General features: G+C 42.4%; 1 protein-coding gene across 1 annotated transcript in view; it reads right to left on the bottom strand.

Annotated features, from left to right (window-relative positions):
- Positions 1-365: 365 nt before the first annotated feature.
- The window catches only part of gbe1b (glucan (1,4-alpha-), branching enzyme 1b), an 83,840-nt gene continuing 59,723 nt past the window's right edge, over positions 366-24,482 (bottom strand). The window contains exons 13-16 of the mRNA XM_061827438.1: positions 22,475-22,659; positions 18,946-19,076; positions 10,719-10,836; positions 366-1,995 (exon numbers count right to left, since the gene is read on the bottom strand). Of these exons, the coding sequence (XP_061683422.1) occupies positions 1,933-1,995; positions 10,719-10,836; positions 18,946-19,076; positions 22,475-22,659 (497 nt within the window). The 3' untranslated portion in view covers positions 366-1,932. The remainder of the gene's footprint in view (positions 1,996-10,718; positions 10,837-18,945; positions 19,077-22,474; positions 22,660-24,482) is intronic.

Here is a 24,482-nt window from a genome sequence, read left to right as displayed (position 1 = left end):
CCACTTACATTATGACCTATGCTATTATTAATTTATCTTTTCCTTTTAACCATATCAACAATTTAGCTAAATCATCTATAACCTTGTAGGGATCGATGGAACACAAAAACGTAAACTACTAATCATTAAGGGTCACTGATGTTGTAGTGCACAGGTGTCAAACTCGAGGCCCAGGGGACAGATCCAGCCCACCGCGTGATTTTATGTGCCCCGCAAAGGCAAATCATATGTATCAACTTCCATGATTTTTGTTCAAATCTGTACCAAAATTTCAAATTGTCATATCATAAATCAAGGCTCAGCAACCTTTTTGAGCCTGAGGGCTACTTCGTGAGCACTGATCGTATGAAGGGCTACGTGACCTGTTTGCGGCAAATTTCAGACTCAGTTCATTACACGTACATAAACTATTTTAGTTTTAATTTATTGTAGTAAATGACATTACAGGTATTTTAAAATTTTAATTCACGTAAGCAAGTCAGATTCAGAATTTAAGGCACAAAGAATAGTAACAATTTGTGACCTGTGATATTTTTAGAACATACCTCGCGGGCGCCTTATATGGTCCTCATGGGCTACCATCCGCCCGCGGGCACCGCGTTGGTGACCCCTGTCATAAATGATAAGCTATTACAAGCATTTTTGTGTTACCAAACCAAAATAGTTGAAAAACCCATTATTCTCGATGTCTGATTCCAAAATGAGTTAAACATTTTCACACAAATATGGTGAGGCGGTTGAAGATTTTTATGGTTTCACAGTCATGATGGTCCTCTGAGAGGAACCGTGAGTAAAATGTGGCTTGCAACAAAAATGAGTTTGACACGCCTGGTGTAGTGGTACACAACACCTGACACCATGCGGCAATTCCCGCTCAGTAATGACACACATTTAATGAATTGTGAAGAAGTATTAGTAATCCAAAATATGTTTTTATAACTACCTGATAAACTATTCTAGAGAGTAAATTACATACGAATACATACAATAAAATGAGAAAAACTTTGGGAGAGGTTTGGTGAGATGGCACTTCTTTTTTTTTTTTCCATGTTCTACATTTCAAAAACCACACATCAAATGACCCAAAAGTCCACAGTGTTTTTGTTGCTCAACAAAATACTCATTTAAATTTTATAAAACCATTTTTTTCTGTGCAAATTACAGCATGTGTATGATGAAAATGCCCCCAAAAATGATCAAAGTGCTGGTAATACTGACTGTCGGACTTTACCATAAAGGTCCCCTTAAAAATATTTTTAAAACTGGCTGTGGAAAAGATGGATGTGAGCCATTTTGGGTTTGGCGCCGCCATTTTGGGCAGATTCCAGTGCTTGATTTTTTTTCTCTGGGAAATTCTCCCAAATAAGCCCCGAACGAAAGCCAAAACCGGATTTTGTTTTATCCGAACAAAAATGAACCTTTTGTTTACATTTGAGATAAAGATCAAAACATTTGCAGCTGCTATAATTTATTTTATTTTCAAAATAGCGGGCTCACTATTTGGTGAAATGATTGATGCTGTCAAGGCTGTTTATTAAGGTTTAGTAGGCGTCAACTTAATAACAACCAATCTATAAACAATTCATAAAGTGCTCATATAAACCCATTAGAATCACTTCCTAAATCCTTTATTCTCTTACTCTTTTTATGCTTTCTACATAAAGGTACCCTTATGGTAAAGTAGCACCACCGACACAAATAACCATAAATTAACATCCAAAAGTGCAAAATAAAACTAAGCTCCTTTTGTTTTACCGTGATTATCGTCAATAATTACCGCTAACGTTGTGTGTTGCTTCCCTGCACCCACGATTGTGTTACACATGACAAAGAACACGGAACACGGATAATGAAACCCGGCTGATGGCGCTGGATGGACTCAAGCGGCGTTTGGACGTCCGAATGGACCAATCAGACGCTGTGTGTGTCTTTCTAATAACAGTAATCAATCTCCTCATTCGCCAGCACAATAGCGGTCCTGCAGGGGATGTACACCTGGGGGGGGGGGGCGGGGGGGGGGAAAAAAAAAAAAGATCAGTGAGAAAGGAGTTTAAACAGCAGACCGTGTGGAGGGGGGAAAAGACAAAAAGAAAAAGAAAAAAAACATTCCTATTTCGCTGCTTCAATTATTATTTTTTTTTTTAACATTCCTGATCAACCCTGAATTCACTTCCACAGGAATTTGTAGGAATTTCCATATTCAAGACACATTAAGAACATTACAGTGGGACAGTTATTGCAGATTAATATGTAACAGGATGAAAGTTAGTTAACCCTGCGGTTAAAGCGGTGATGTGGCTAATTTGTGCATTTATTTCTAACGACCGCAAGGGGGCACTCGAGCGGAAAAGGTAAGAGTGAGACCTGTGGAATATATGTGCCGAGGAAGTCACTTTTACCGGTCTCGCCATGTTAGTGCTGCGCTAGTGTTAGAATAGCGCTAGCGTTAGCGTTAGAGCAGTGTGTACGGTCTTTCTTTGTAAATAGCTCGTGTTTCAATGTGGGAACTTGTGGCTTTTACACAGCTGTGACGTATGTATGTACCAAATGGTATTTCCTTTACAAATGTACTGGCTGAGGCTTGCAACCTGGTGCGCTCTGCAAGCTGCAAAAAACGGTATATTACATTACAAACATTTATTACATTACTGTACGCTTAAACCCATAGACCATTATACTCAACTGATGTAGCGGTGAAATGCGGTTCCCGGTTCTGGGCCTGTGTGGCTGTGTAGGCATTGTGTACTACTTTGTCTCAAGATGCTTGTTATATTCATTTGTCATCAGTTTTGCTCTTCAACTTTCGTTACTCTCCGCTCAAATGTGGTTCCAGCTAGACTGATGTAACAAGTGTCCGGTACAACTCAATCACTGACTGGTGTTTTGCAGCTTCATTTCACAATAGCTTAGTAATTAGCATGTTGTCTCCGTCTTTCTCCTGTAAATTACCGCTCATCCTCCGTTGGTGAAAATGATACTTGTCAGAAGTTTAGCTTATTCCTTGCCAAGGGGGCAATGATTTATTTATTACAATATGGGGTGTCCTCGGGTTAAGACGGTCTTGATCTAAGACGCTTCGACTTTAAAATGCCCGTCCCCCGTCTTGTCTGGCTAATGCTTGTCCGTGTATGTGCGCCGGGAGTATCTTTGCATTTTTCGCCCTCCTTTTTAGACATTATCGTCCCAAAGAAGAAAGCTGAGTCTTCTAGCAATGCTCCTGCAGCCAAACTAAAATCCATTACCATGGAAACGAAGCTCAAAAATCATAAAAAGATTGGAGAAAGGAGGGACACCAACACCACCAAGGCTTCAGTCAGTCGACTATGGTGATAAATATTAAAGACATAGCCCGTATTTTAGCGCACGTGAAGGGTTCCAAACCCATGTCGGGCATGATCACAAAACAAGGTTCTTTGATACTTGTCGATATGGAGAGGATTGAGGACCAGGTCCCTTCGCAATAGCTAAGCACAGCCCCCCCTTCTTCTTCTTCTTCTCCATCCACCTCTCAGCAGTAATGCTAAGTACATTATCTTTTTTATTTCAATGTATTTTTTTTTTATACAAATGCAGCCCTATGGGGGCACAAACCAGTGCAATCTGTAGGCCGGTCCCAAGCCCGGATAAATGCAGAGGGTTGCGTCAGGAAGGGCATCCGGCGTAAAAACTGTGCCAAGAGGTAGAACCATGCAGGTAGATTATATTTTGTGCAGAGGATGTACTCTGAAGGAGGTTACTGAGTGTAAAGTAGTGGTAGGGGAGAGTGTAGCTCGACAGCATAGGATGGTAGTATGTAGGATGACTCTGGTGGTGGGTAGGAAGATTAAGAAGACAAATGTAGAGCAGAGAACCATGTGGTGGAATCTGAGAAAGGAAGAATGTTGTGCGGCCTTCCGGAAAGAGGTGAGACAGGCTCTCGATGGACAACCGAAGCTCCCGGAAGACTGGACGACGACAGCCAAGGTGATCAGAGAGACAGGCAGGAGAGTACTTGGTGTGTCATCTGGTAGGAAAGGGGAGAAGGAGACTTGGTGGTGGAACCCCAAAATACAGGGAGTCATACAAGGAAAGAGATTAGCGAAGAAGAAGTGGGATACTGAGAGGACTGAGGAGAGGCGAAAGGAGTACATTGAGATGCGACGTAGGGCAAAGGTAGAGGTGGCAAAGGCTAAACAAGAGGCATATGAAGACATGTACACCAGGTTGGACATGAAAGAAGGAGAAAAGCATCTCTACAGGTTGGCCAGACAGAGGGATAGAGATGGGAAGGATGTGCAGCAGGTTAGGGTGATTAAGGATAGAGATGGAAATGTGTTGACTGGTGCCGGTAGTGTGCTAAATAGGTGGAAACAATACTTTGAGAAGTTGATGAATGAAGAAAATGAGAGAGAATGAAGAGTTGAAGAGGCAAGTGTGAAGGACCAGGAAGTGGAAAGGCACTACAAAGGATGAAAAATGGAAAGGCAGTTGGTCCTGATGACATACCGGTAGAGGTATGGAAGAAATTTGGAGAGATGGCTGTGGAGTTTTTGACCAACTTATTCAACAGAATACTAGCGGGCGAAAAGATGCTTGAAGAATGGAGGAAAAGTGTTCTAGTTCCCATTTTTAAGAACAAAGGGGATGTTCAGAGCTGTGGGAACTACCGAGGAATAAAGTTGATGAGCCACACAATGAAGTTATGGGAAAGAGTAGTGGAGGCTAGACTCAGGACAGAAGTAAGTATCTGCGAGCAACAGTATGGTTTCATGCCTAGAAAGAGTACAACAGGTGCATTATTTGCCTTGAGGATGCTCGTGGAAAAGTACAGAGAAGGTCAGAAGGAGCTACATTGTGTCTTTGTGGATCTAGAGAAAGCCTATGACAGAGTACCAAGAGAGGAACTGTGGTACTGCATGCGTAAGTCTGGTGTGGCAGAGAAGTATGTTAAAATAGTACAGGACATGTATGATGGCAGCAGAACAATGGTGAGGTGTGCCTTAGGTGTGACAGAGGAATTTAAGGTGGAGGTGGGACTGCATCAGGGATCAGCTCTGAGCCCCTTCCTATTTGCAGTGGTAATGGATAGGCTGACAGATGAGGTTAGACTGGAATCCCCTTGGACCATGATGTTCGCAGATGATATTGTCATATGCAGTGAAAGCAGGGAGCATGCAGAGGAACAATTGGAAAGATGGAGACATGCACTGGAAAGGAGAGGAATGAAGATTAGCCGAAGTAAAACAGAATATTTGCGCGTGAATGAGAAAAGTGGAGGGGGAAGAGTGAGGCTACAGGGAGAAGAGATAGCGACGGTGGATGACTTCAAATATTTAGGGTCAACAATCCAGAGCAATGGTGAGTGTGGTAAGGAAGTGAAGAAAAGGGGCCAAGCAGGTTGGAACAGTTGGCGGAAGGTGTCTGGTGTTCTGTGTGACAGAAGAGTCTCTGCTAGGATGAAGGGCAAAGTTTACAAAACAGTGGTGAGGCCGGCCATGATGTACGGATTAGAGACGGTGGCACTGAAGAAACAACAGGAACCAGAAATGGAGGTGGCAGAAATGAAGATGTTGAGGTTCTCGCTCGGAGTGAGCAGGTTGGATAGGATTAGAAATGAGCTCATTAGAGGGACAGCCAAAGTTCGAGAGAGTAGACTTCGATGGTTTGGACATGTTCAGAGGCGAGAGAGTGAGTATATTGGTAGAAGGATGCTGAGGATGGAGCTCCCAGGCAAAAGAGCGAGAGGAAGACCAAAGAGAAGGTTTATGGATGTGGTGAGGGAAGACATGAGGGCAGTTGGGGTTAGAGAGGAAGATGCAGGAGATAGGCTAAGATGGCAAAAGATGACACGCTGTGGCGACCCCTAACGGGACAAGCCGAAAGGAAAAGAAGAGAAGAAGAAGATTTGTTTTTTATACAAAGCATTTTGATGTAAATTCTGAGTTTAATGGTGGAATCCAACTTAAGTCAAAATTCGTGTTAAGTTCCAACAATAGGAACGGATCTCAGTTGTAGACCGAGGACTCCCTGTGTAGTGTTTAAAGTAATCCAACTAAGTCATGAACTTTGTATCGGCTGGCGTGTGAAGTCTTTTGGTAACTGCTAACGTCAGACACTTGATATTCTAAAAATACGCCTATAGCCATCATTGTTACGGATGGAAAATTCGTTTTCGTAACAAAATATGGACGACCCGTAACATTTGGCAGATCTGGATAACCAAACTCCAGCGATACAAACAACCACAAAAATCTACCTAAACGTTGATAAGTGAAACCGACATTTGAGGCTGTTGCTTCTTTTGGAGTTAGGGATGCAAAAAAACAACAAAAAAACCAAGCCCAAAACACATGCCGCATTCCTTTGATCCACTCAGAAGTGAGCTAACATTGTACGACGTTAAAAGTACGTTGTATACTTCACTTTGAGCTCGGTATTGGAAAATGTTTTCAGATAGTATGTGAAAAATAAGAAAAAAAGGAGCGTGTAAAAGTCAGGCGGGCCTTGTGATATGTGCGGTATGTATCTGATGTACCCGCGCATTTTTATTTAGAACAAGGAGTCTGCCGCTAATCAGCTCTTTGATCAATCTGCTTGATATTCCACGCGTGCTTCGCGGGCCAAGAGCCACCGAGCGCTATTAGTCTTCTCATGAAAAAGAAAGGAAAAAGTCAGGCAGACATAAAACGCCCTTAGATTTCCCCACAGAGTCACCGGAGAGCGAGCGAGAGCTGGGCTGTAAACAGTTTAATCAGGGTCCACACTTTCGAGTCACCGCAAGGCCAACGTCTCTTTGGCGCCCGTCGGTGGCCCCAAAGGATAAGACGCTAGCACCTTCGGGTGTGAGAACAGGTACGGCAAAAATCGCCGTTGGTTTGGAGGTTCCGTAATTGTTCTGTTTTGTTTGGATGGAATGGAAAACAAAATATTTTGTTTGAAGGACTTAAACCTTTGTTTCTCTTCTCTTTAGGAACGTTTAACATCAATAATTTGAAGATTTCTTAAATTTCTCTCCTCATTAGCGTGATGCTGGTTAACAGGTTTGATGGAATGCCGAAAGCATGATGCTAGCTACCTGTGAGCTCTGGTGTGTTGGTTTACGATGGGGTAGTCAATATTTGTTAACGCTTCCTGTCTCCAGGGATGAGAATGACCAATTTGCAAAAACACTGAATCACAATTTTTTTTTTTTATAAAACACACTGTTAAATGGTGACCTCTGGTTACTTCTAACAGTGTAAATACAGGGCTATCATAATATTTTGAAAACTTAAAATATGAGTCCAAACAACCAAAATAATTTTGCCAAACGTTTGACATAAAAATGTAGACTGAGTGAAATTGATTTCAAATAGTTTGTTTTTCATATTGTATATACATATATATGTGAGTGTGTGTGTGTGTGTGTGTGTGTGTGTGTGTGGTGTGTGTGTGTGTGTGTGTGAGAGAAATATAAAATGAAATGTAAAAGTGAACAATTCAATGCGTGCCTACAGGGCCAGTGCTACAGATGGGCCTAATCGTATTAACAGTTGTCAACTATATAATATCTGCGTCCAATTTACCTTTGTGTTTCCTGGTTTGGTTATTTTTTGCTCGTTGGCTTCCATAATTGATCATATCGGAACACAAGAGTGCACAGCACTTTGCCGGGAACGTCCACTTTTTGTATGTGTTTGGTCAGACATGTTGATACAATTTTCGTTCCCATCTGCAGGGTTGAACTTTTTACCCTGTGTTTTTTATCAATTTCCCTGGCACGATCCTCATGTTTTCGGTCCAACACTTTTGCCATACTGGAAAACGTGCAGACCGCTCGATAACATATGTGTACGTATATCTATGTCTATAAATATGCCGTAATAAACAGAACGCTTCTCTAAGAAATGTTAATATCAGAGTGAAAATACCGATGAAATACCGCCAAAACGCAGCCGGAAATCGGAATGTTGTCATTTTTATAAACACCAAATTTAATGCAAACACATACCAATGCCATTTTCCTCGATCACACCTTTGACTAATTTCACGACGAGCGTTGCCAATAGATGCTGGCCGCCGCTGGTCTTGATCACAGCCTCGCCCCGCGTCAAATCAAAATTTCTCAACGAAATTACACGTTTCACAACAATGACATTTTCAGCTGAAAAAAAAACTCGGAATTCCGCGAATCCGCGGAAAATTGTCATCCCTGTTACCTAACACTAAACGCTCTTCATGGGAAATTCGGTACACTACAGAGGCGTGAAGGGTTTTGGCTGACGATTCAGATGAATCTCAGCACAAATACATGCTGATGCCATCAAGTTAGTTTTGTTCTGAGTCGGAAGTGGAGCATTGTGTGCTTGCGGAGTTTGTGCAGACTTTAAAAGCAACAGCTGTTAAATAAAACAGCTTAGGTCGGTTCACGCCCCCCCACAGACGCCAGTGTCTGATTACATTTCATTGTAACAAAACAACAAAGTCGATGCCAAGGAGGCGGAGGAAGCATCTGCTGTGTACTCCGCCTCGCTTTCTTCTCCAACATACGTGATGGCATGACGTGGCGGCTAAAGCGGGCTTTCATCGAGGTGTGGAAAAGTCGAGAAAAAGTTTGTCTGCGATGAGGAAAAAAAAAACATCTTCATCTGCTTAAGTGCACTGACGGTTGCATTAGCGACGTGTCGAGGTTCACTTTGAGTTCACGTAAACAAAACCAGCGCCTCCGGTCGTTCACCCTTTTAGCGCGTCTCCGCACGGCACATGAAAAGGTAACATGCTGAATAATTTACATTCTTTAAGTAAGGAAACACAGGATGCGGGTTCTAATGAGGATCCCGAGCTCCATTGAAAAATGTGCATTTTTAAGATGAAAATGATTTCATGAAGGAACAGCGAAGCAGCTGGGGGCTCGAAGGGCAGCGCCGGTTAACTTGTTTGGCTACATCGGAGCGTGGCGATAGTTGGAACGGCTCTCAGCAGAATGCAAACTAATCTCTCGCTGACAGTACAGATAAAAGCGTACTGCAATGCAGCATAGTGTCGTCATTTTTATAGATACCAGCGCGTGAGAATTGCTTTTACAGACACTATTTTCTCAACTACTGGCTCCGTTCTACTAAATGCCCTGCCTTCAAAACATCTCCAACTTGAAGAAATTAATTATACATCCCCTAAATAGGGGTGGAAAAAATATATGTCCATAAGTAGCTGCAGTTCCTTTTAATACGACGAGACTTGTCACATCATGGTTTTCTGTTTGAGAAAAGCACACTGAGTTTTTTCCTTTGAGGAAAGTGCAACATCAACAGTTAACAGGGATGAGAATGACCAATTTGGAAAAACACTGAAAATGTCTGCCTTGGGCGGGGGTGGGAGAGAGGGTTTCAAAGGGTGGTGCACCCCCTTTTGGGCACGCAATTTTTTTAGAAAACACACTATTGAATGGTGACCTCTGACTTCTCACAGTATAAATACAGGGCAATCATAATATTTTGAAAACTTAAAATTCGAGTTCAAACAACCAAAATAATTTTGCCAAATTTGAGACATAAAAATGTAGACTGAGTGAAATATATATATCAAATAGGCGACTGCACTTACAAATTAGACTTCAGAAATAAGTAAACAAGTAATTTGTTTATATATATATATATGTGTATATATAAATGAGAAAGCGAGAGTTATCATGAAATATAAAAGTGAGTGATAAAATGCGTGATCTACAGGGCCAGTGCTACAGATAAGCCTAATTGTATTAACAGTTGTCAATTATATAATATTTGAGAAATTTACATCCAACTTACTTCTGTGTTTCCTGGTTTGGACATGGTTACGGATATTTTTTGCTCCTCGGCTTCCATAATTGATCCTATCGGAACACAGAGTGCACAGCACTTTGCCGGGAACGCCCACTTTTTGTATGTGTTCGCTTCGACATGTTGATATCGTTTTCGCTCCTATCTGTGCGGTTACACTTTTTTCCAAGCCATGCCCATCTGAAAGAGTGTTTTACCCCGTGGTTTTTATCAATTTCCCTGGCACGATCCTCATCTTTTCGCTCCAAGACTTTCGCCACACTGGAAAACGTGCAGACCGCTCGATAACATATGCGTACGTATGTCTAGAAGTTATATCTATGCCGTAGTAAACAGAATGCTTCACTGAGAAATGTTAACATTAACAGAGTGAAAACACTGATGAAATACCGCCAAAACGCTGCCGGAAATCGGAATGTTGTCGTTATTATAAACACCAAATTGAATGCAAACAGATAGCAATGCCGTAAACAGGTAGCAATGTCATTTTTCACTATCACAGCTGTGACTAATTTCACGACAAGCGGTGCCGATAGATGCTGGTGGCCGGTCTGGATCACAGCCTCGCCCCGCGTCAAGCCGTGCCCCCCCCACCCCCAAATTTTCTCAATTAATCTAAGCGTTTCATAACAATGACTTTCAGCTGAAAAAACTCTGTGGAAAATTCTCATCGCTGAGTTAATCTTTAATCGGAAGTTCAAAATTAAATTAGCGTTTTTTTGGGACGATAAAAAAATCAGTAGTCTCCCTTTTCTTTTAGCGAAGTGGAACATCAACCATTTTCCCCCCAATCCCTTTCAGAAAATGCTACATACAGTAGTTTGTCATGTTCCCCTGACAGCACCCTCTTCTGAAGCGTGACTTCATTTTTTTGCAAATGTGGCAGTGTGAATGCCTCCACCACGAATCAGCACGGATCGGGGATGCGGCGGTCGTGCGTACCTGCATCGAATGGGGGCGTCCGTTGAAGGGGTGGGGCTCCGTGAAGAACTCGGTGTTGTGGTCCAGCCGTCCGTGGCCTCCGTAGAGGGCCTCGTCGGAATCCAGCTTGATTCTGTACCTGGCGCACGGCGGTTAAGGAAAGAGCAGCGACAGCAGGAAGAAAGTCGATACCTGAGGAAAAGGGGGTTGGATCACAAGTTCTTTGGATTTGACAAAGCCAAATCTTCACCTTCCAAAGATCACATTACTGTCATTTTATGTGCATGACAGAGCACGCCACAGACTTTTTACTTTAGCTTGTGAGTAATTTCTCGTTCTATTTATTTCTCACACTAGCCAAACGTACCGGACTTCAGGTGTCAAGTAGGCCTGAGCACAGTTTGTATCATCCTTAGTTTAAGTAAGGCTTCAGAGAGCTGCAGATGCAATTCTCAGAAAATCAAACAAGCTCGCTCCTCTTTCACAGTCAACAGGCAGCCTGACAAGGTGCCTTCAAGGCCAAAGAGACGACTAAGAAACGGCTCAAGCAAAAAAAAAAAACCAAAAAAAAAAAACCTGGCAGCTTTGCGGCAAAGAACAAACTCCTTCGTCTTTCCCTATACGTGAGCCGAGTCCCAGAGCAATCTTGCGACACATCTATTTGCTTTTCCAATCTAGCGACAAGCCCCAGGAAGACATAAGCTCGTCTGTCAAGCACACGCCCGCAAAACCGAGCAATTCAATTTGTGCAGTTCGCAGCGGCGACCAAACAATCGCAATCACGAAGACGAGTTAAAAGGAGCGGCGGCTCGGAGAGTCCATCTCCACTTGAAGGACGCTGGGATAAAGATGACAGGGGGGCGGGAAGAGGGATGAAGATGTGATCCAGCACGCACTTATCAGCCCGTCTGAAACCAATTCACTCTGCTGAATGTCACTGAAAAGGACTTTTTGTGGGTCGGTTTCAATGCATGAGACTCTCCAGTAAGTCCTTGTGCGCTGGATTCTTGAGTGGCGCCCCTTCTCTCTCTCTCCAACGTGATGCCTGTTCAACTTGTATTATGCGAAAGATTTGAGCATTCAAACTTTTGTATTATGCGTAATACCTGAGCATCTGAAGTTCATGATCAAATTTAAAACTTATCAGTTGAGAGCATCCTTTTTTTTCCCCCAACACCTCTGTTAATTTTTCTTTAATAATAATATCATCACACGTTACCCGCCTAGCGATTTTAAAACTGAAAATGATAAAACCAAAATGCATTTTGTCGTAGAGACACCGTACGGCTGCAGCCAAACATTTTAGTAAATGGACGACTACCTGTATTTAAAATGGCAGCTGCATGCAGCGAAATGCGACAAGCGTGGGGACAGATTGGCGTTTGATAAAGCGCCAGGCAGCAGGCGGCGGCGATTAAACAAACTCGTCTCTCTCCCTCACTGAGCGAGAGAAAGCAAGCGTTTGTGGCATGTCTGGCACAAAGTCACTTTTAAGGGGACAAATCCACACTGCCCCACTTACAACCATCGTTCATTGTATTGCTAATAACTGAAAGGTACAGCACTGAGATTTTTTTTTTTGCCGTACATATTGATCACACTGAACTCATTCACTGGCAACCATCTGCAAACCGGACCTCAGAACCGTGAGGCCAAGAGTCTAACCAGGTGCGCCATCGTGCTGCGGGTTCACAATATGTTCAGAATAACCAATATAATGTCAATACCTCTTAAAGACAACAACCGAGAGGGATTGACCACTTTTGGTGAAGGTGAGTTCAGTATCACCAGATCGTTGAATCAGAAATCACTTCAATAGTACCTTTCAAAGCGAAGTAGGTGACAAGATCTCTAAATGAAACACATCATCCAACGATCCAAGAAGATCAACTACAAATGAAAACCACAGTGACTGACATTTTGGAAAAAGTTACAAAGCCATTCCCAAAGCTTTGGGCCTTCATTCACAATGGACCTTTCCGACTGGCGATCTTAAGCTCCGCCCCCTTAGCTCCATTTGCCATGTCCCACATACTTCCAAAATGGTGAACATAACAGGTTTGAACTGGATTCTCTAGCGCGTATTCCAGATAACATAGCGGTATGTTTTTTGCCAAATGTGCCAGACTTGTCCACGAGAGTTCTACAGAGAGGTCTCAACTATTTCACACAAGGATATGTACACGGAATTAAGATTTTGGATGGAGCAGGACGGAGCAAAATGTTGGCGATCGATGCAAAAAAGTTTGACGTCTCACAAACTTCATATTGAAATCCAACAGGATTAAATTGTGGAATCGTACTTGACATGTAAAGCAGGATGAATACCTGTTAATTGGGAAGATCATGAGTAATGTCATTGTAGTCTTTATAAGTGAGTTAGGTTGGATTTTCTACAAGTGCATTTAAACAATGGTATTTAACTCAGTCAATATCGTGGTCACCAGATGAAAAAGTTTGACTTGGCTCGTAATGGAAACCAGTGCCCTGTCTTAAAAGTCCGATGTGATACAGATAGGCAAATAGACATCGTGCATTTACGTATCACTAACCCAACTTTTTGGCATAAAACATGACACACTTCATTCAGCAGGTCAGTGATACACTAACAAAGTGACAAACTGATTATAATTCAATCCAACTCAGAGAAGATGCTTCTCCCTCGCTTACCTTCAAACATACAGCCTTGTGATTGTTGATATTGTCCACACTTAGTTGTACGTGCGGCCTTCCGCAAGCCTTAATCCATCGTAGACACTTCTTCAACTATGTTTTAGGCTTTGGAAAATGAATAAACCGGGCCCCTTGTAACCCAGCAGGATATCTTTCATCAGAATTGCATGTTCCCCAAGCGCATCTGAGGACCATTTCCTTCGTAACACTAATTTTTCCAAGCGCACACTACTGACAACTTGTGGGACAACATGTCGGCAGGGGCGTGTCAAGCCAGGGGTTAAGACAATGCGACTATCTGATTGGCTATTATTTTACGAGTGACTGACAGGTCGGAAAGGTCCATTGATGAAAACTTCCAAACAGTAGTTAACCTTCCCAGGAGTTGCCAGCCAACCACAATTACTCCAATAGCGGAACATCTGCTTTTCAAGGGGGTCAAAAGAGAAGGCAGAACGACATCAGAACAAGCCTCAGTTAAAGTTTGTGTTCATGACTTAACTGAACTAAGGCAAAAAAATGCGATGGACAAAAACAAACCCAAAGGCCGATTTCAAATTTACCTCGGAACATCTTGATAATTTATTGAATTTGAAATATTCTAAAAAGTTGAATTTTTTGTAAGGCATGCAGCCTGTTACCTCTGGCGTAAACATAACAAGTGTACAGTCTAATGTCGGAGGCAGTGTGATGGTCTGGGGTTGCTTTGTGACTTCAGGGCTTGGACTGACCAGCCACAGCGTGTAGTTTCAACCTCAAGCCATCTTGCGTTATGCAGCGGTACAACCATCGGAGACATGCCGGCAAGTTCACCTCTGAAGCCAACGAAAACAAAATGAAGGTCTTAAGATGGCAAACTGAAAATCCAGACTTAAATCCAATTGCGATGCTGACCTTAGATACATAAGGACTGGAAAAGGAATTTATATTGGATATACAAACTGAAAATGATATACAGAAATATATATGTGCAATCTTTTGTTTTGTCCAGAATGACTAATAAAGTTTAAAAGAATGTTCTCAGTTAGGACCCTAGTGAGGATAAGCAGCAAAGCAAATCGCTGGATGCCTGAACTTAATTAGTTCATGTTTCACCCCCAAAAAGTTGGAGAAAAGGCCAAGACAAAGTTATGTTTTTTTAGTGCCTGTGCAGGAAGGAAAACAAGTTGAAGAAGAAATAAACTCACGTCCCACCCTGCAATCAAGCTCATGGCCAGATTGTTTTCAAGTCGTCAGTGGCTGCAATCACACTGCCAAAACTCTGCTCTCCTCCCAGCTTATTGGGCAAAATCGATGCGAGTTCCTCCATCTTCGCCTTGTATTCACACTTTTATTGATGGCAATACTTTGCAGCCTGACTGCGTCCATCCGCAGCTACTAACAAAGACATAATCCCTCAAAAGCTCAATCGCCAATTTTGAGGAGGGGGAGGAACCAGGGGGCAAACACAGGGATCTTGGAATTATCGAACCCCGGGGGCAAACACAGGAATCTTGGAATTATCGGACTCGGGCTCCGCATAGTCGCCTCCAACCGCGACCAGGTGCCAATGTTGTTTACGCAAGTGAATAGAACAGTTTCCGATCAATTAAAAAGTTGGAATTGGCAAAACGGATAAAAACTGAACCTGAACACTTTTTACTTATTCACGCTTTATATCTGCATGTTAAGTCACCTTTAATAACAAAAGTAGAGCCTTCTAATTGGGGAAGTAGGCCACGCCCCTTATGGGTACACATATACATACACACATATACTATAGTATGTATAGTGATTCAAACTTTTTAACAATCCAGTGTGTTTCTTTACATTCTCTCTTTTGTTTGAAAGCTGGAGTGGATAAATTCTATTTCAATGCATTTCAATGAGGAAAATTGATCATAATGAGTAAATGAAGTTATGAGGTTGGTCACTGAGTGAATCAAACTCGTCAGCCAACACAAACCTGGAACCCAAAACACTAACACAGTGGTATCTCTACTTTCAAAATTAATCCGCTCCAGAAGTCATTTTGTAACGTGAATTTTTCCCAAGTAGAAGCGCATTTTACATGTAAATCGGCTAATCCGTATTTCATTTTGTATTTCAATTTGATCTCACAACATTAGCCTTGGGGAAAAAAATGGCCACTTTGCAAAAGCAACGCTCCCAAGCAGGGAAGACTTGATAATTTTTCTGCTAACAGCTGAGGCTAATCTTAACGCCACCCCAACGTAAAAATATTTTGCACAGTCGATTTGTAACACTCTAATGTACTGTACTTCTTTGACACCATTCTTTGATTTACAATTAGTTGTGACTTTGGTGCCATACTATGGCATCCTATGATATGACAGAAAAAGCACCAAAAACCAGACCAAATGTACTTTTTTTTTTTTCCTTTGTATCATATAACTTACTTTGTGTTGATTGGTTTTTATGGTCAATACAGACCCACACCAAAAAAAAAAAAAAAAAAATAGGGAACTGCGAAAAATAACTAGACAGGGCTTCACTGTGTGTGCCACTTAACAAGCATGAGACAAGACAGCTCTCTCAAAACAGGCTAATATCAGCAAAAAACAGGGTGTACAGTGGACCCCCGCAAATGGACTGGATCGGACTGTGAATATTGAAAATCTGTGGACCCCCCCCCCCCAAATCCGCCCCAAAAAGTGGAAACAAATTAAGAAAACAAATCCACAAAAACGCCAAATTCGGAGGGTGGGGTTCTACTCTATTAATTTTTTTTTTTTTAAATTCCTGGAGTACTTTGATGAAAGTAAGTCACAGACATGTCATTAAGACACCTGGAAACGGTTTCAAACTCTGGAGGGGAAAAAAATGCATGATGTCTGTTTCTGGCCTGCGGTTGAAAACAATGCAGCGGAGTCAAGCGCGAGGAGCCGGGGTCAGTCTCAAGCGGCGATTATTTTCAGCTCCATGACCGCGCTGACCCTCGTACGCCGCGGAAGAAAGTTTGAGCGTGTGACAGGCGTGTTGTAATGAAAAAGCACTTTTGCGCTCTTTGAGCTGCTGCGTGTTTACCTCGGCTGCCTTTGAGTGGCACTTTCATCTGTCTTCTCCTCTAATTGGATCCTCTGCACACAGTTCCCGTCGGAGCATCTGCATCTCCTCGCGCCGCCTTTGCCTTCCTCCTCACATGTGCACAAACACGTGAGCACGCGCGCTCGCACACACACACGCACAAACAGACGCATGCCCACGCAGAAACACATTCACTCACACTTTCACGGTCATGCATACATTTTTGTTGCAGACACAAAAACACACACAAACTCAAGCATGCTAGCACTCAAACTTTTTCACACATAAACATTCAGTTTCCCACCCTTTTACTCTCATACAAAACTCAACAACTGCCACACAGTTGGACACACTGCCACACACACTTGTAGATGGACGCATTCAACGCGCCTTCGCAAAATACACACACTCACACACTTTTATGTGTTTCCCGTTGTACTGTATAACGACAGCAGCTGGCATTGCGGGCCCCGATAAAGCGCCGCCCCCCAGCTTCACCCCCGTCACGAGAGGTTGTAATTACGCCGCGTCAAACACGCTCACGATTAGCGCTCAATATTAAGAGATTAGCAGCTGCCGCCGCTGTTCTTTTCTTCCCCTTCTTCCCCATCTGCAAATAAACACCACAACCATGTTTGCCTCCTGCTGCGCTGCTTTTATTTTTATCCCTGGCACGCCTTTTGTCATCCATAAGTGACTTAACACACTCCAAACTAAATATGGATCTAAACATGCAATCCGCTTAAATATCCGACAAAAAAATTTGGTACGATAAAAGCGCAAAATTGCCCTAATGTGTCCCCGGAAATGGTGTTAAGTGGATGCGAGTTACTTCAATCATTGGAAATCAACAGGGCTCTTCCTTTGCGATAGCAAATGAATTTCTTTGAAACTTTGGTGATTTGCGATCACATATCGTCAACCGCATCAAGTTTCCAAACCATCCACAAATAAAGCCCACTTATTCCAAATCTGTGAGATCCTTGCTTGGACACGGCTCGCTAAGGAAGACTTTATACGTACGAAGAAGACGATTCACTAAATGTGACCTTTTCAAAGTTTGACAGAAAACATGTAGGCACTAGATGAGATGGAGATAGTGCCCAAGTACGCTACAGGGATAGTTGTTTCTCTCCCACAGAGCAGACCTTTGAGCATTGTTATTTTCATTTTCACGTGTCATTAAAGCTCCAGTGTTCCATCAAAATGTGAATTTTTATTACTGTTTAATGCGGCACGGAGGTCAAACTCATTCTGTGACCAGGTATGAGAAATGAACTGATTTAAAAAAAATAAAATAAAACATATATAGTGGTGCCTCCGTTCTCGACCACAATCCGTTTCAAAAAATGGTTCAAAAAGTGAATTGTCGCAAAACCGAATCGATGTTTCCCATTACAACAAATGGAAAAAGAAATAATGCGTTCCAAGGTTAAAAATTTGGGCTTTTTAAAGCATTTTTTAGGTTTTCCTGATAATAAACTGCATAGTAGAAATACATGTCTAGTTTAAATACTTAATATAATAAAATAATTTAAGAAATATATTTATTTATTGCTTAAAATGTATGCTTGAGTAGTAGCGTACGCTAGGCTGGGAGTGCACTGCCGTATCTGTAGCAACTCTGTAGCCTTGTAAACTTTTTTTATTAACAAAAGTGCAGAATAACTTTAAACAACCAATAATGAGGGGGGAAAAGCATTTCTTTCGTGCCATGATTGGGCGTTAATACCAGATGATGAGAATAAGATGTGAAGAAAAACAACAGTCACTACCGGGACACGTCTGTGTACAGAGGCTGCGTCATACAGAATAACAAAAGTGTGCTGATTGCCCCGCACGCGTTATGTCATTCCCGTTTTTTTTTTTTCTGGGGCCGTTTGAATAGATAATAACAAAACCGCGTCATGGCTAGGTCAACTGCTTGCGCCGCGTGCAATGTTATTTCCAGGTTTTATCGGCGGCATGGGAATTGACAACAAAGCACGTCGTGGGTAAGCTGGTCTGGCCACGCACAATATGTTATTTCCAGGTTTTGTTGGGGGCGTTCGAGTACCGATTTTCCTTCGAAAACGGAAGCAAAAAAATCTCGACATTTTCGTTCGAAAACCGATTTGTTCGAAAATGGGGACCTTCGAAAACCGAGGCTTTACTGTCGTAAGAACCAATCTGGGCGAGGTGGGCGTCTCGCTTGCAGCGGCCCCTTGCGGGACACCGTCATCTGAGGTGAGGGTCGTGGGTGAGTGGGGCAATTTGTGAAGCAGAATTTTGGAGGGAAAAAGAATTGAATAGGATCCAGCCAGGGAGCCCTGGGTGTCGTATGATGCAAGTGTGCTAACGACCCACCAAAGAGGAGATGATGGCGATGCTTTTTGCCAGCCGTAAAATACCAACTACAATACCTTGACAAAGGGCATCCTGGACATTTTCAACACATTATCTTGCAAACCCCCCAAAAAGGACATAAATATTATCCCCCCAAAATAATGGCATAGGACCTTTGAAATCAATTCTTGTAGCAGACAGTGGAAGAGCTCAAAAAGGATACTTTCCTGGCGCCTGCACAGCCACCTTGTAGTGCTGGAAGCTTTTGCTGGGGTGGAAGTTGAAGATGAAGAGCACGTTGGCCCTGTCAAACACGATGACCTTGTCCTCCTGGTGCTTGGCGCTCACAAAGGCCTGCAGGGGAGGCAGGGGGACACACACGCACACGCTATGAATAGTCATCAACTTTCTCCTGCGCAAGGATTTAGAGGATTACAATGCGGCGCACTACATATCAGCGGGACGCACGTTTCCGGATTCCAGGTGGCGGCCATCTCAGCAGACGCGAGTGCTTGTCAGCTGGGTTCAGAGGCGCCGGTAAAGTCCGAATGGACTGATGCTAATGTTTCTATAGCGGGCATTATCAATGTCAAACAGACGCATATCCCCTGGAGAATGGAATGACATCCAAAACAAGTTTGGAAGTGGTTTTAAAGGAGACATACTACTGTCCCGTGGTTTTTTTTTTTTTTTAAGAGCCCAACCGAAACGTGATTTTGGGGGCAATAAATAAATAATATATTTATATAAATGGCGGCACGGTGCCGCAGCTGGAAATTGTTGAAGTCACAGTTCTGAGGACCTGGGTTCAATCCCAGCCCTCCCTGTGTGGAAGTTGCATGTTCCTCCACGTGCCTGTGTGGGTTTTCTCCGGGCACTCTGGTTTCCTCCCACATCCCAAAAACATGCAACATTAATTGGACACTCTAAATTGCCCCGAGGTGTCATTGTGAGTGCGGCGGTTTGTCTCGATGTGCCCTGCGATCGGCTGGCAACCAGTTGAGGGTGTACCCCGCCTCCTGCCCATTGATAGCTGGGATAGGGTCGGCACTCCCATGACCCCTCATGAGGATAAGCGGCAAAGAAAATGGATGAAGGGTTAAGGGGTTTTCACACTGCAACTGATTTTCTTGGTGTTTGCCGTGGGGTCAAGGCACTAGGTCGTAGTGCAGCAATATTTTTTTACTTGGCTTGCCGATTTATCTCGGGCTCTAATTTTGTAAATTTAATTTATGTATATGAATGCTCTCCTCAATATAGCTTATCACTTTGTAAGCAATATTTGTTTTGACAGGGGAAAAAAAAAAACACTGATCACCCCCTCCCCCAATCCCCACAATGGGGTCAAAGCAGAATATGGCTTTTGTTACATTTTCAGCCCCCCAAAAAACCAAAAACTTACTCTAAAACACTTTACATGGCAGTTTAATTTCACACTTGATGGGTAGGTCAGCAACTCTTTGTTTCAAACAATTATAAATTACATTTCCCATGATGTTCATAAAGTGGTGCCAAAAAGTGAAGACAAAAGCAACGTTTCTCCCAGTACGCCGCACAACAACAAATGAGAAAACAAACATGTCATTTGAAATTCATTCATTGGTTTCCCTTCATTAAAGTGCTTAGCTGGTCTATTCATTTTGGACTTTTTGAAAAGTGAGTTTCAAGGTCCTTTGATTAAAAATTGAAACAAAAATTGTGATACTAATAAGTCAAAAAGTTTTCCAGTTTAAAGTTCAAGACCTTGGTACCTTGACTGACAAGTTTGAGAAGTAATTTGTAACGTGATTGTAACACAATTTAACATCAGCAGGAAAACAGCCAGATGATGACTATGGCGTAATTTAGCCCAACTTCAGTTACCTGCGCTCGGGAAATGAAACTAGATGACTCTTGATCGATCCCAAGAAGAACAAAAATTGTCAGTCGTGCAGCAGACATGATTGTAATTATCCCGCGCTCGCACCGGAGGAGGACGACGATGGCGGTGGTCAGAGAGTAACAAGGTGAAGAGGCTCTCTCACACGACGATACACTCGCAGCAAATCAATTACGCACGCTCGCGCCTAATCCCGATCAATTTACTTCGCGTTTACATCATCTCGCTGGCGGAGAGAAACACTTGGCTAAGCGTCGCTATTAATTGAAGAGCGACGACGCCGGATAGAGCTAAATCCGAAAGAGGGAAACCTCGCCAAGGTGAACTTGACAGGCATTTATCTCCATCTGCCTGCAATAGAGGCCCAATGCTTTCCAAACAGTTTGTCCTGAGAAATAAACGAGTGGTGGATATAAATACTTGGGTTGAAATAAATAAATAAATCAATAAATATTCTTATTGCAGTGTAGCAAGCCAGCGAAACACGTCCAAACCAAATCGCTAAACCAAATTATGGTCCGCTCTGTTAAACTAGTCCCCTGAGCATTTACATTACCGAGAACAACTGTCCTTTAATATTGGTTGTATTCATTTAGCCATCCCCCCCGTACTTGGTAATTTAAAATTTAATATATTTATTCATTTGTATTAAGTATTGTTCCATTTCTCAATAAACTATTTGTTAGATCATTTATTATAAATAATAAAATCCAAAAATATTCATTGAGGATTTTTTATTTTTTTATATAAAAAAATACAATAAATTATTGCTTTATTAAATATAATCAACTTAATCAAATACAACATTTCAGTGAAAGATTTAATATTTTACTTTACTATATAATTTGCTAATTAACTATGGCTGATAAAATAGCTATTATTTCTATGAGCAAAATGACATCAAATACAAAAATGGGAAAAAAAATTATGTCGTTATGAAATACATGATTATACATTAGACAATGGCAATACAATATTTTGATGATCTGTTATGCTCTCCGACTTAGAAATTCAATTTGGTCCTTGAGAACTAAAGTTTACCCATCCCTGCCCTAACCCTTAAAACTAACCCCAAATCCAAAACTGAATCCAAAACCCATAACTCAAGCCCTAAATGAAAACCTAAACCGCGGAATCCTAACCCTAAACAGTACACCTACATACTAACTCAAATCAGCAAGCCGATACCTAAACTTGACCCCTAAATGTAAGCCAGCACTCCACTGTAATAACATAAATACCATAACTTCCGGCCTACAAGCCGTGACTTTTTTCACACGCTTTCAACCCGGCGCTTTATGCGGTGATGCGGCTAATTTATGCATTTTTTTTCCTAACGGCTGCAAGGGGGCACTCGAGCGGAAAAGGTAAGAATGAGACCGGTGGAATATATGTGCCAAGGAAGTTACTTTTACCGGCCCTGTTAGCGCTGCATTAGCGTTAGCGCTGTGGTAGTGTGTTGCTGCTGTGTTACTGACGTGTCACAGTAATATTTACCGGTAAATTTTATTTTAACCAGCCCTGTTAGTGTTAGCACGAGCTTGTACCATCTTTATTTGTAAATATCTTGTGTTTGAATGTGGGTTTCAATGTGGGCACTTGCGGCATTTACACAGCTGCGGCATATGTATGTACCAAATAGTATTTCCTTCACAACCCTAAGTCCCTAACCCTGTACTCAGTGAGGTTTATAACCAGGTGTGGTCTGTAGGCTGGGAATTACGGTAAACAGTCTGACAAGTATTTTATACATTACAAACCAATTTTGACACAGATGTTGGCCAGCGTGCGTCCATCAATTTGTCATGATAAAGAAGTTGGTGGTGCGTATAAATCTTTTAATCAAGAAGAAAAAAATGCTACATTTCCTTACCGGCGGGGCGGCCAGCCAACCATACTTGTCCTCGGTGCGGTTCATGTCGCGGTCAAAAGCGTAGAGCTGACGGTAGCGCAGATGCGTCATGTCCAGCAGGTTGAACTGCCGTCGGGCGTAATGGTAGCTCTCATTGTTGCCCTTTCGAGGAAAATCTAGCCACTCGGGGTGACCAAACTCATTCCCTGCGGCATATGGACAAAAATAGAGTGAAGTGTCTCCGTAGATTAGAACAGGAGCTGCTATTTGAGGCGGTTTTCAAGTCGCAAACTGTCCGCGACCCGTAAAAGAATCCCAGCGGAACGTCTTGCTTTTTATGTTCAGAGCCGCAAAGCTTTTATTTCTGTTTCCTATTTGGTAGCAAACAGCCCCCCAAGCACTTCCTGTCTGCTTTAGACAGCGGAAAAAAAGGAAAAAAAAAGGCTGAAGTGAGTGTACATTCAGGCATATATATATATATATATATATATATATATATATATATATATATATAAACGTGTAATAATTATCTGGTACAATGTATCTAAAACTAGGCTGCTGCTAGATAAAGCTAAAAACTAGATCTAGTCTCAGAACAAATTATGTTAGTGAAGAGAGGCTCTAATATCGCATACTTGCTTCTTGAATTAATGTCAACAAATGTTCCAAAGGTGTTGACCAGCAGTCAGCCTCCTTGTAAACCCAGAAACATCTCGCCGGAGTGTTATCAGGAAAAATGGCAGCGATACCCCTCTCCCATCACAGCGGGAGATGAGTTAATGAATCCATCAGCAGATGTCACGTCAACATCATAAAACAACAGCCGGCTATAATTGAATTCCCAACAGAGGTTGCAAAGCACGTGCGCCCGGATGAAGCCACGCGACAACTCAGTAAATGCTGGTTGTTTATCCCACCTCCAACACACACACACACAAAAAAAAAATGTCAAGGTAACAGGACGAAGCAGACGTAAGGGAGATTGACAGCCGGCGCTAATGAAATTCATTATGTGACCGTTAAAGGAGTAGCAAACAATAAGGCCTGGCCTGTCAACACTGCACTGCAGCAGCATGAAAATAAAGCAGCAGATGAGAGCCTTTACTCGTGTCATTAGTTCCATCAAAGCAGTCCTTTTCCTGTTTTGTCCAAAAGGTACAAAGAAAGGAGGGAAGGAAATGTGGAATCGCTTGGTCGACGTTGGGCTGCGAATTTGCCATCTTGGAAAAGCAGTTTCAGAGGCCTAAGAGAGGCAGTAGGGTGGCTGTGTGAAAGGGAATAGACTAGAGTATGACAAAGATGCGACCTCAGATCCTAACCCAAACTAAAATCATAAACTTTACCCTATAAACACTAACCTTCAACTCTAAGTCTAAACTCTGTCCTGAAACACTCCATGCCATATCCTAACCATAAGCCAACGAAGATGAATAAGAATTCATGGAAGGGAGTGTGCCGAAGTCCAGCTGCAAATTTGCCATCTTTCGAGTGTCAGAAGTGTGAAAGAAGTGGGAGGGTGGCTGTGTTAAGGGACTAACCACCCTAGCATGAAATCCTAAACCTAAAAAATAATTCTAAATCCTAAGCCCCTCAACCAAACCCCAAACTCTTCATCATGACCTTAAACCTAAACCCACAAACCTCAATAAAAATCTAAGGAATGGGCCTGGGGGATTGGCAGGAGGTTGGTAGTTCAAAGGACTCCAGATCAAGGTGAATATTTCTCAGGTTCGGTGATACCGTCAGAAGCACAGAGAAGCTCTGTAAAAGGGATGGTAGAACGGCGGCATATCAGGGTGTGAAGGAAACATGTTCCTGTGAATTTAACCCAAACACTAAACCTGAACAGAAACTTCAACCCCCAAACCTCACCCTAAATTGCAATCCTGAAATGCTAACCCTAACCCTAATCTGAAATTCACTGAATTAAAGTACGATTCAAGACCATCTGTGGATTTCATGTTTTTGGTAATAGAGACGAGGGAGGGAAAATGAGGGAAATATTAGTGGTGTGACTAAACCTAACCCC

This window comes from Syngnathoides biaculeatus, chromosome 8 (assembly GCF_019802595.1).
Source record: "Syngnathoides biaculeatus isolate LvHL_M chromosome 8, ASM1980259v1, whole genome shotgun sequence".
NCBI lineage: Eukaryota > Metazoa > Chordata > Actinopteri > Syngnathiformes > Syngnathidae > Syngnathoides > Syngnathoides biaculeatus.
Note: the sequence above shows the minus strand (reverse complement) of the source record. Positions and strands in the feature narration are given on the sequence as shown.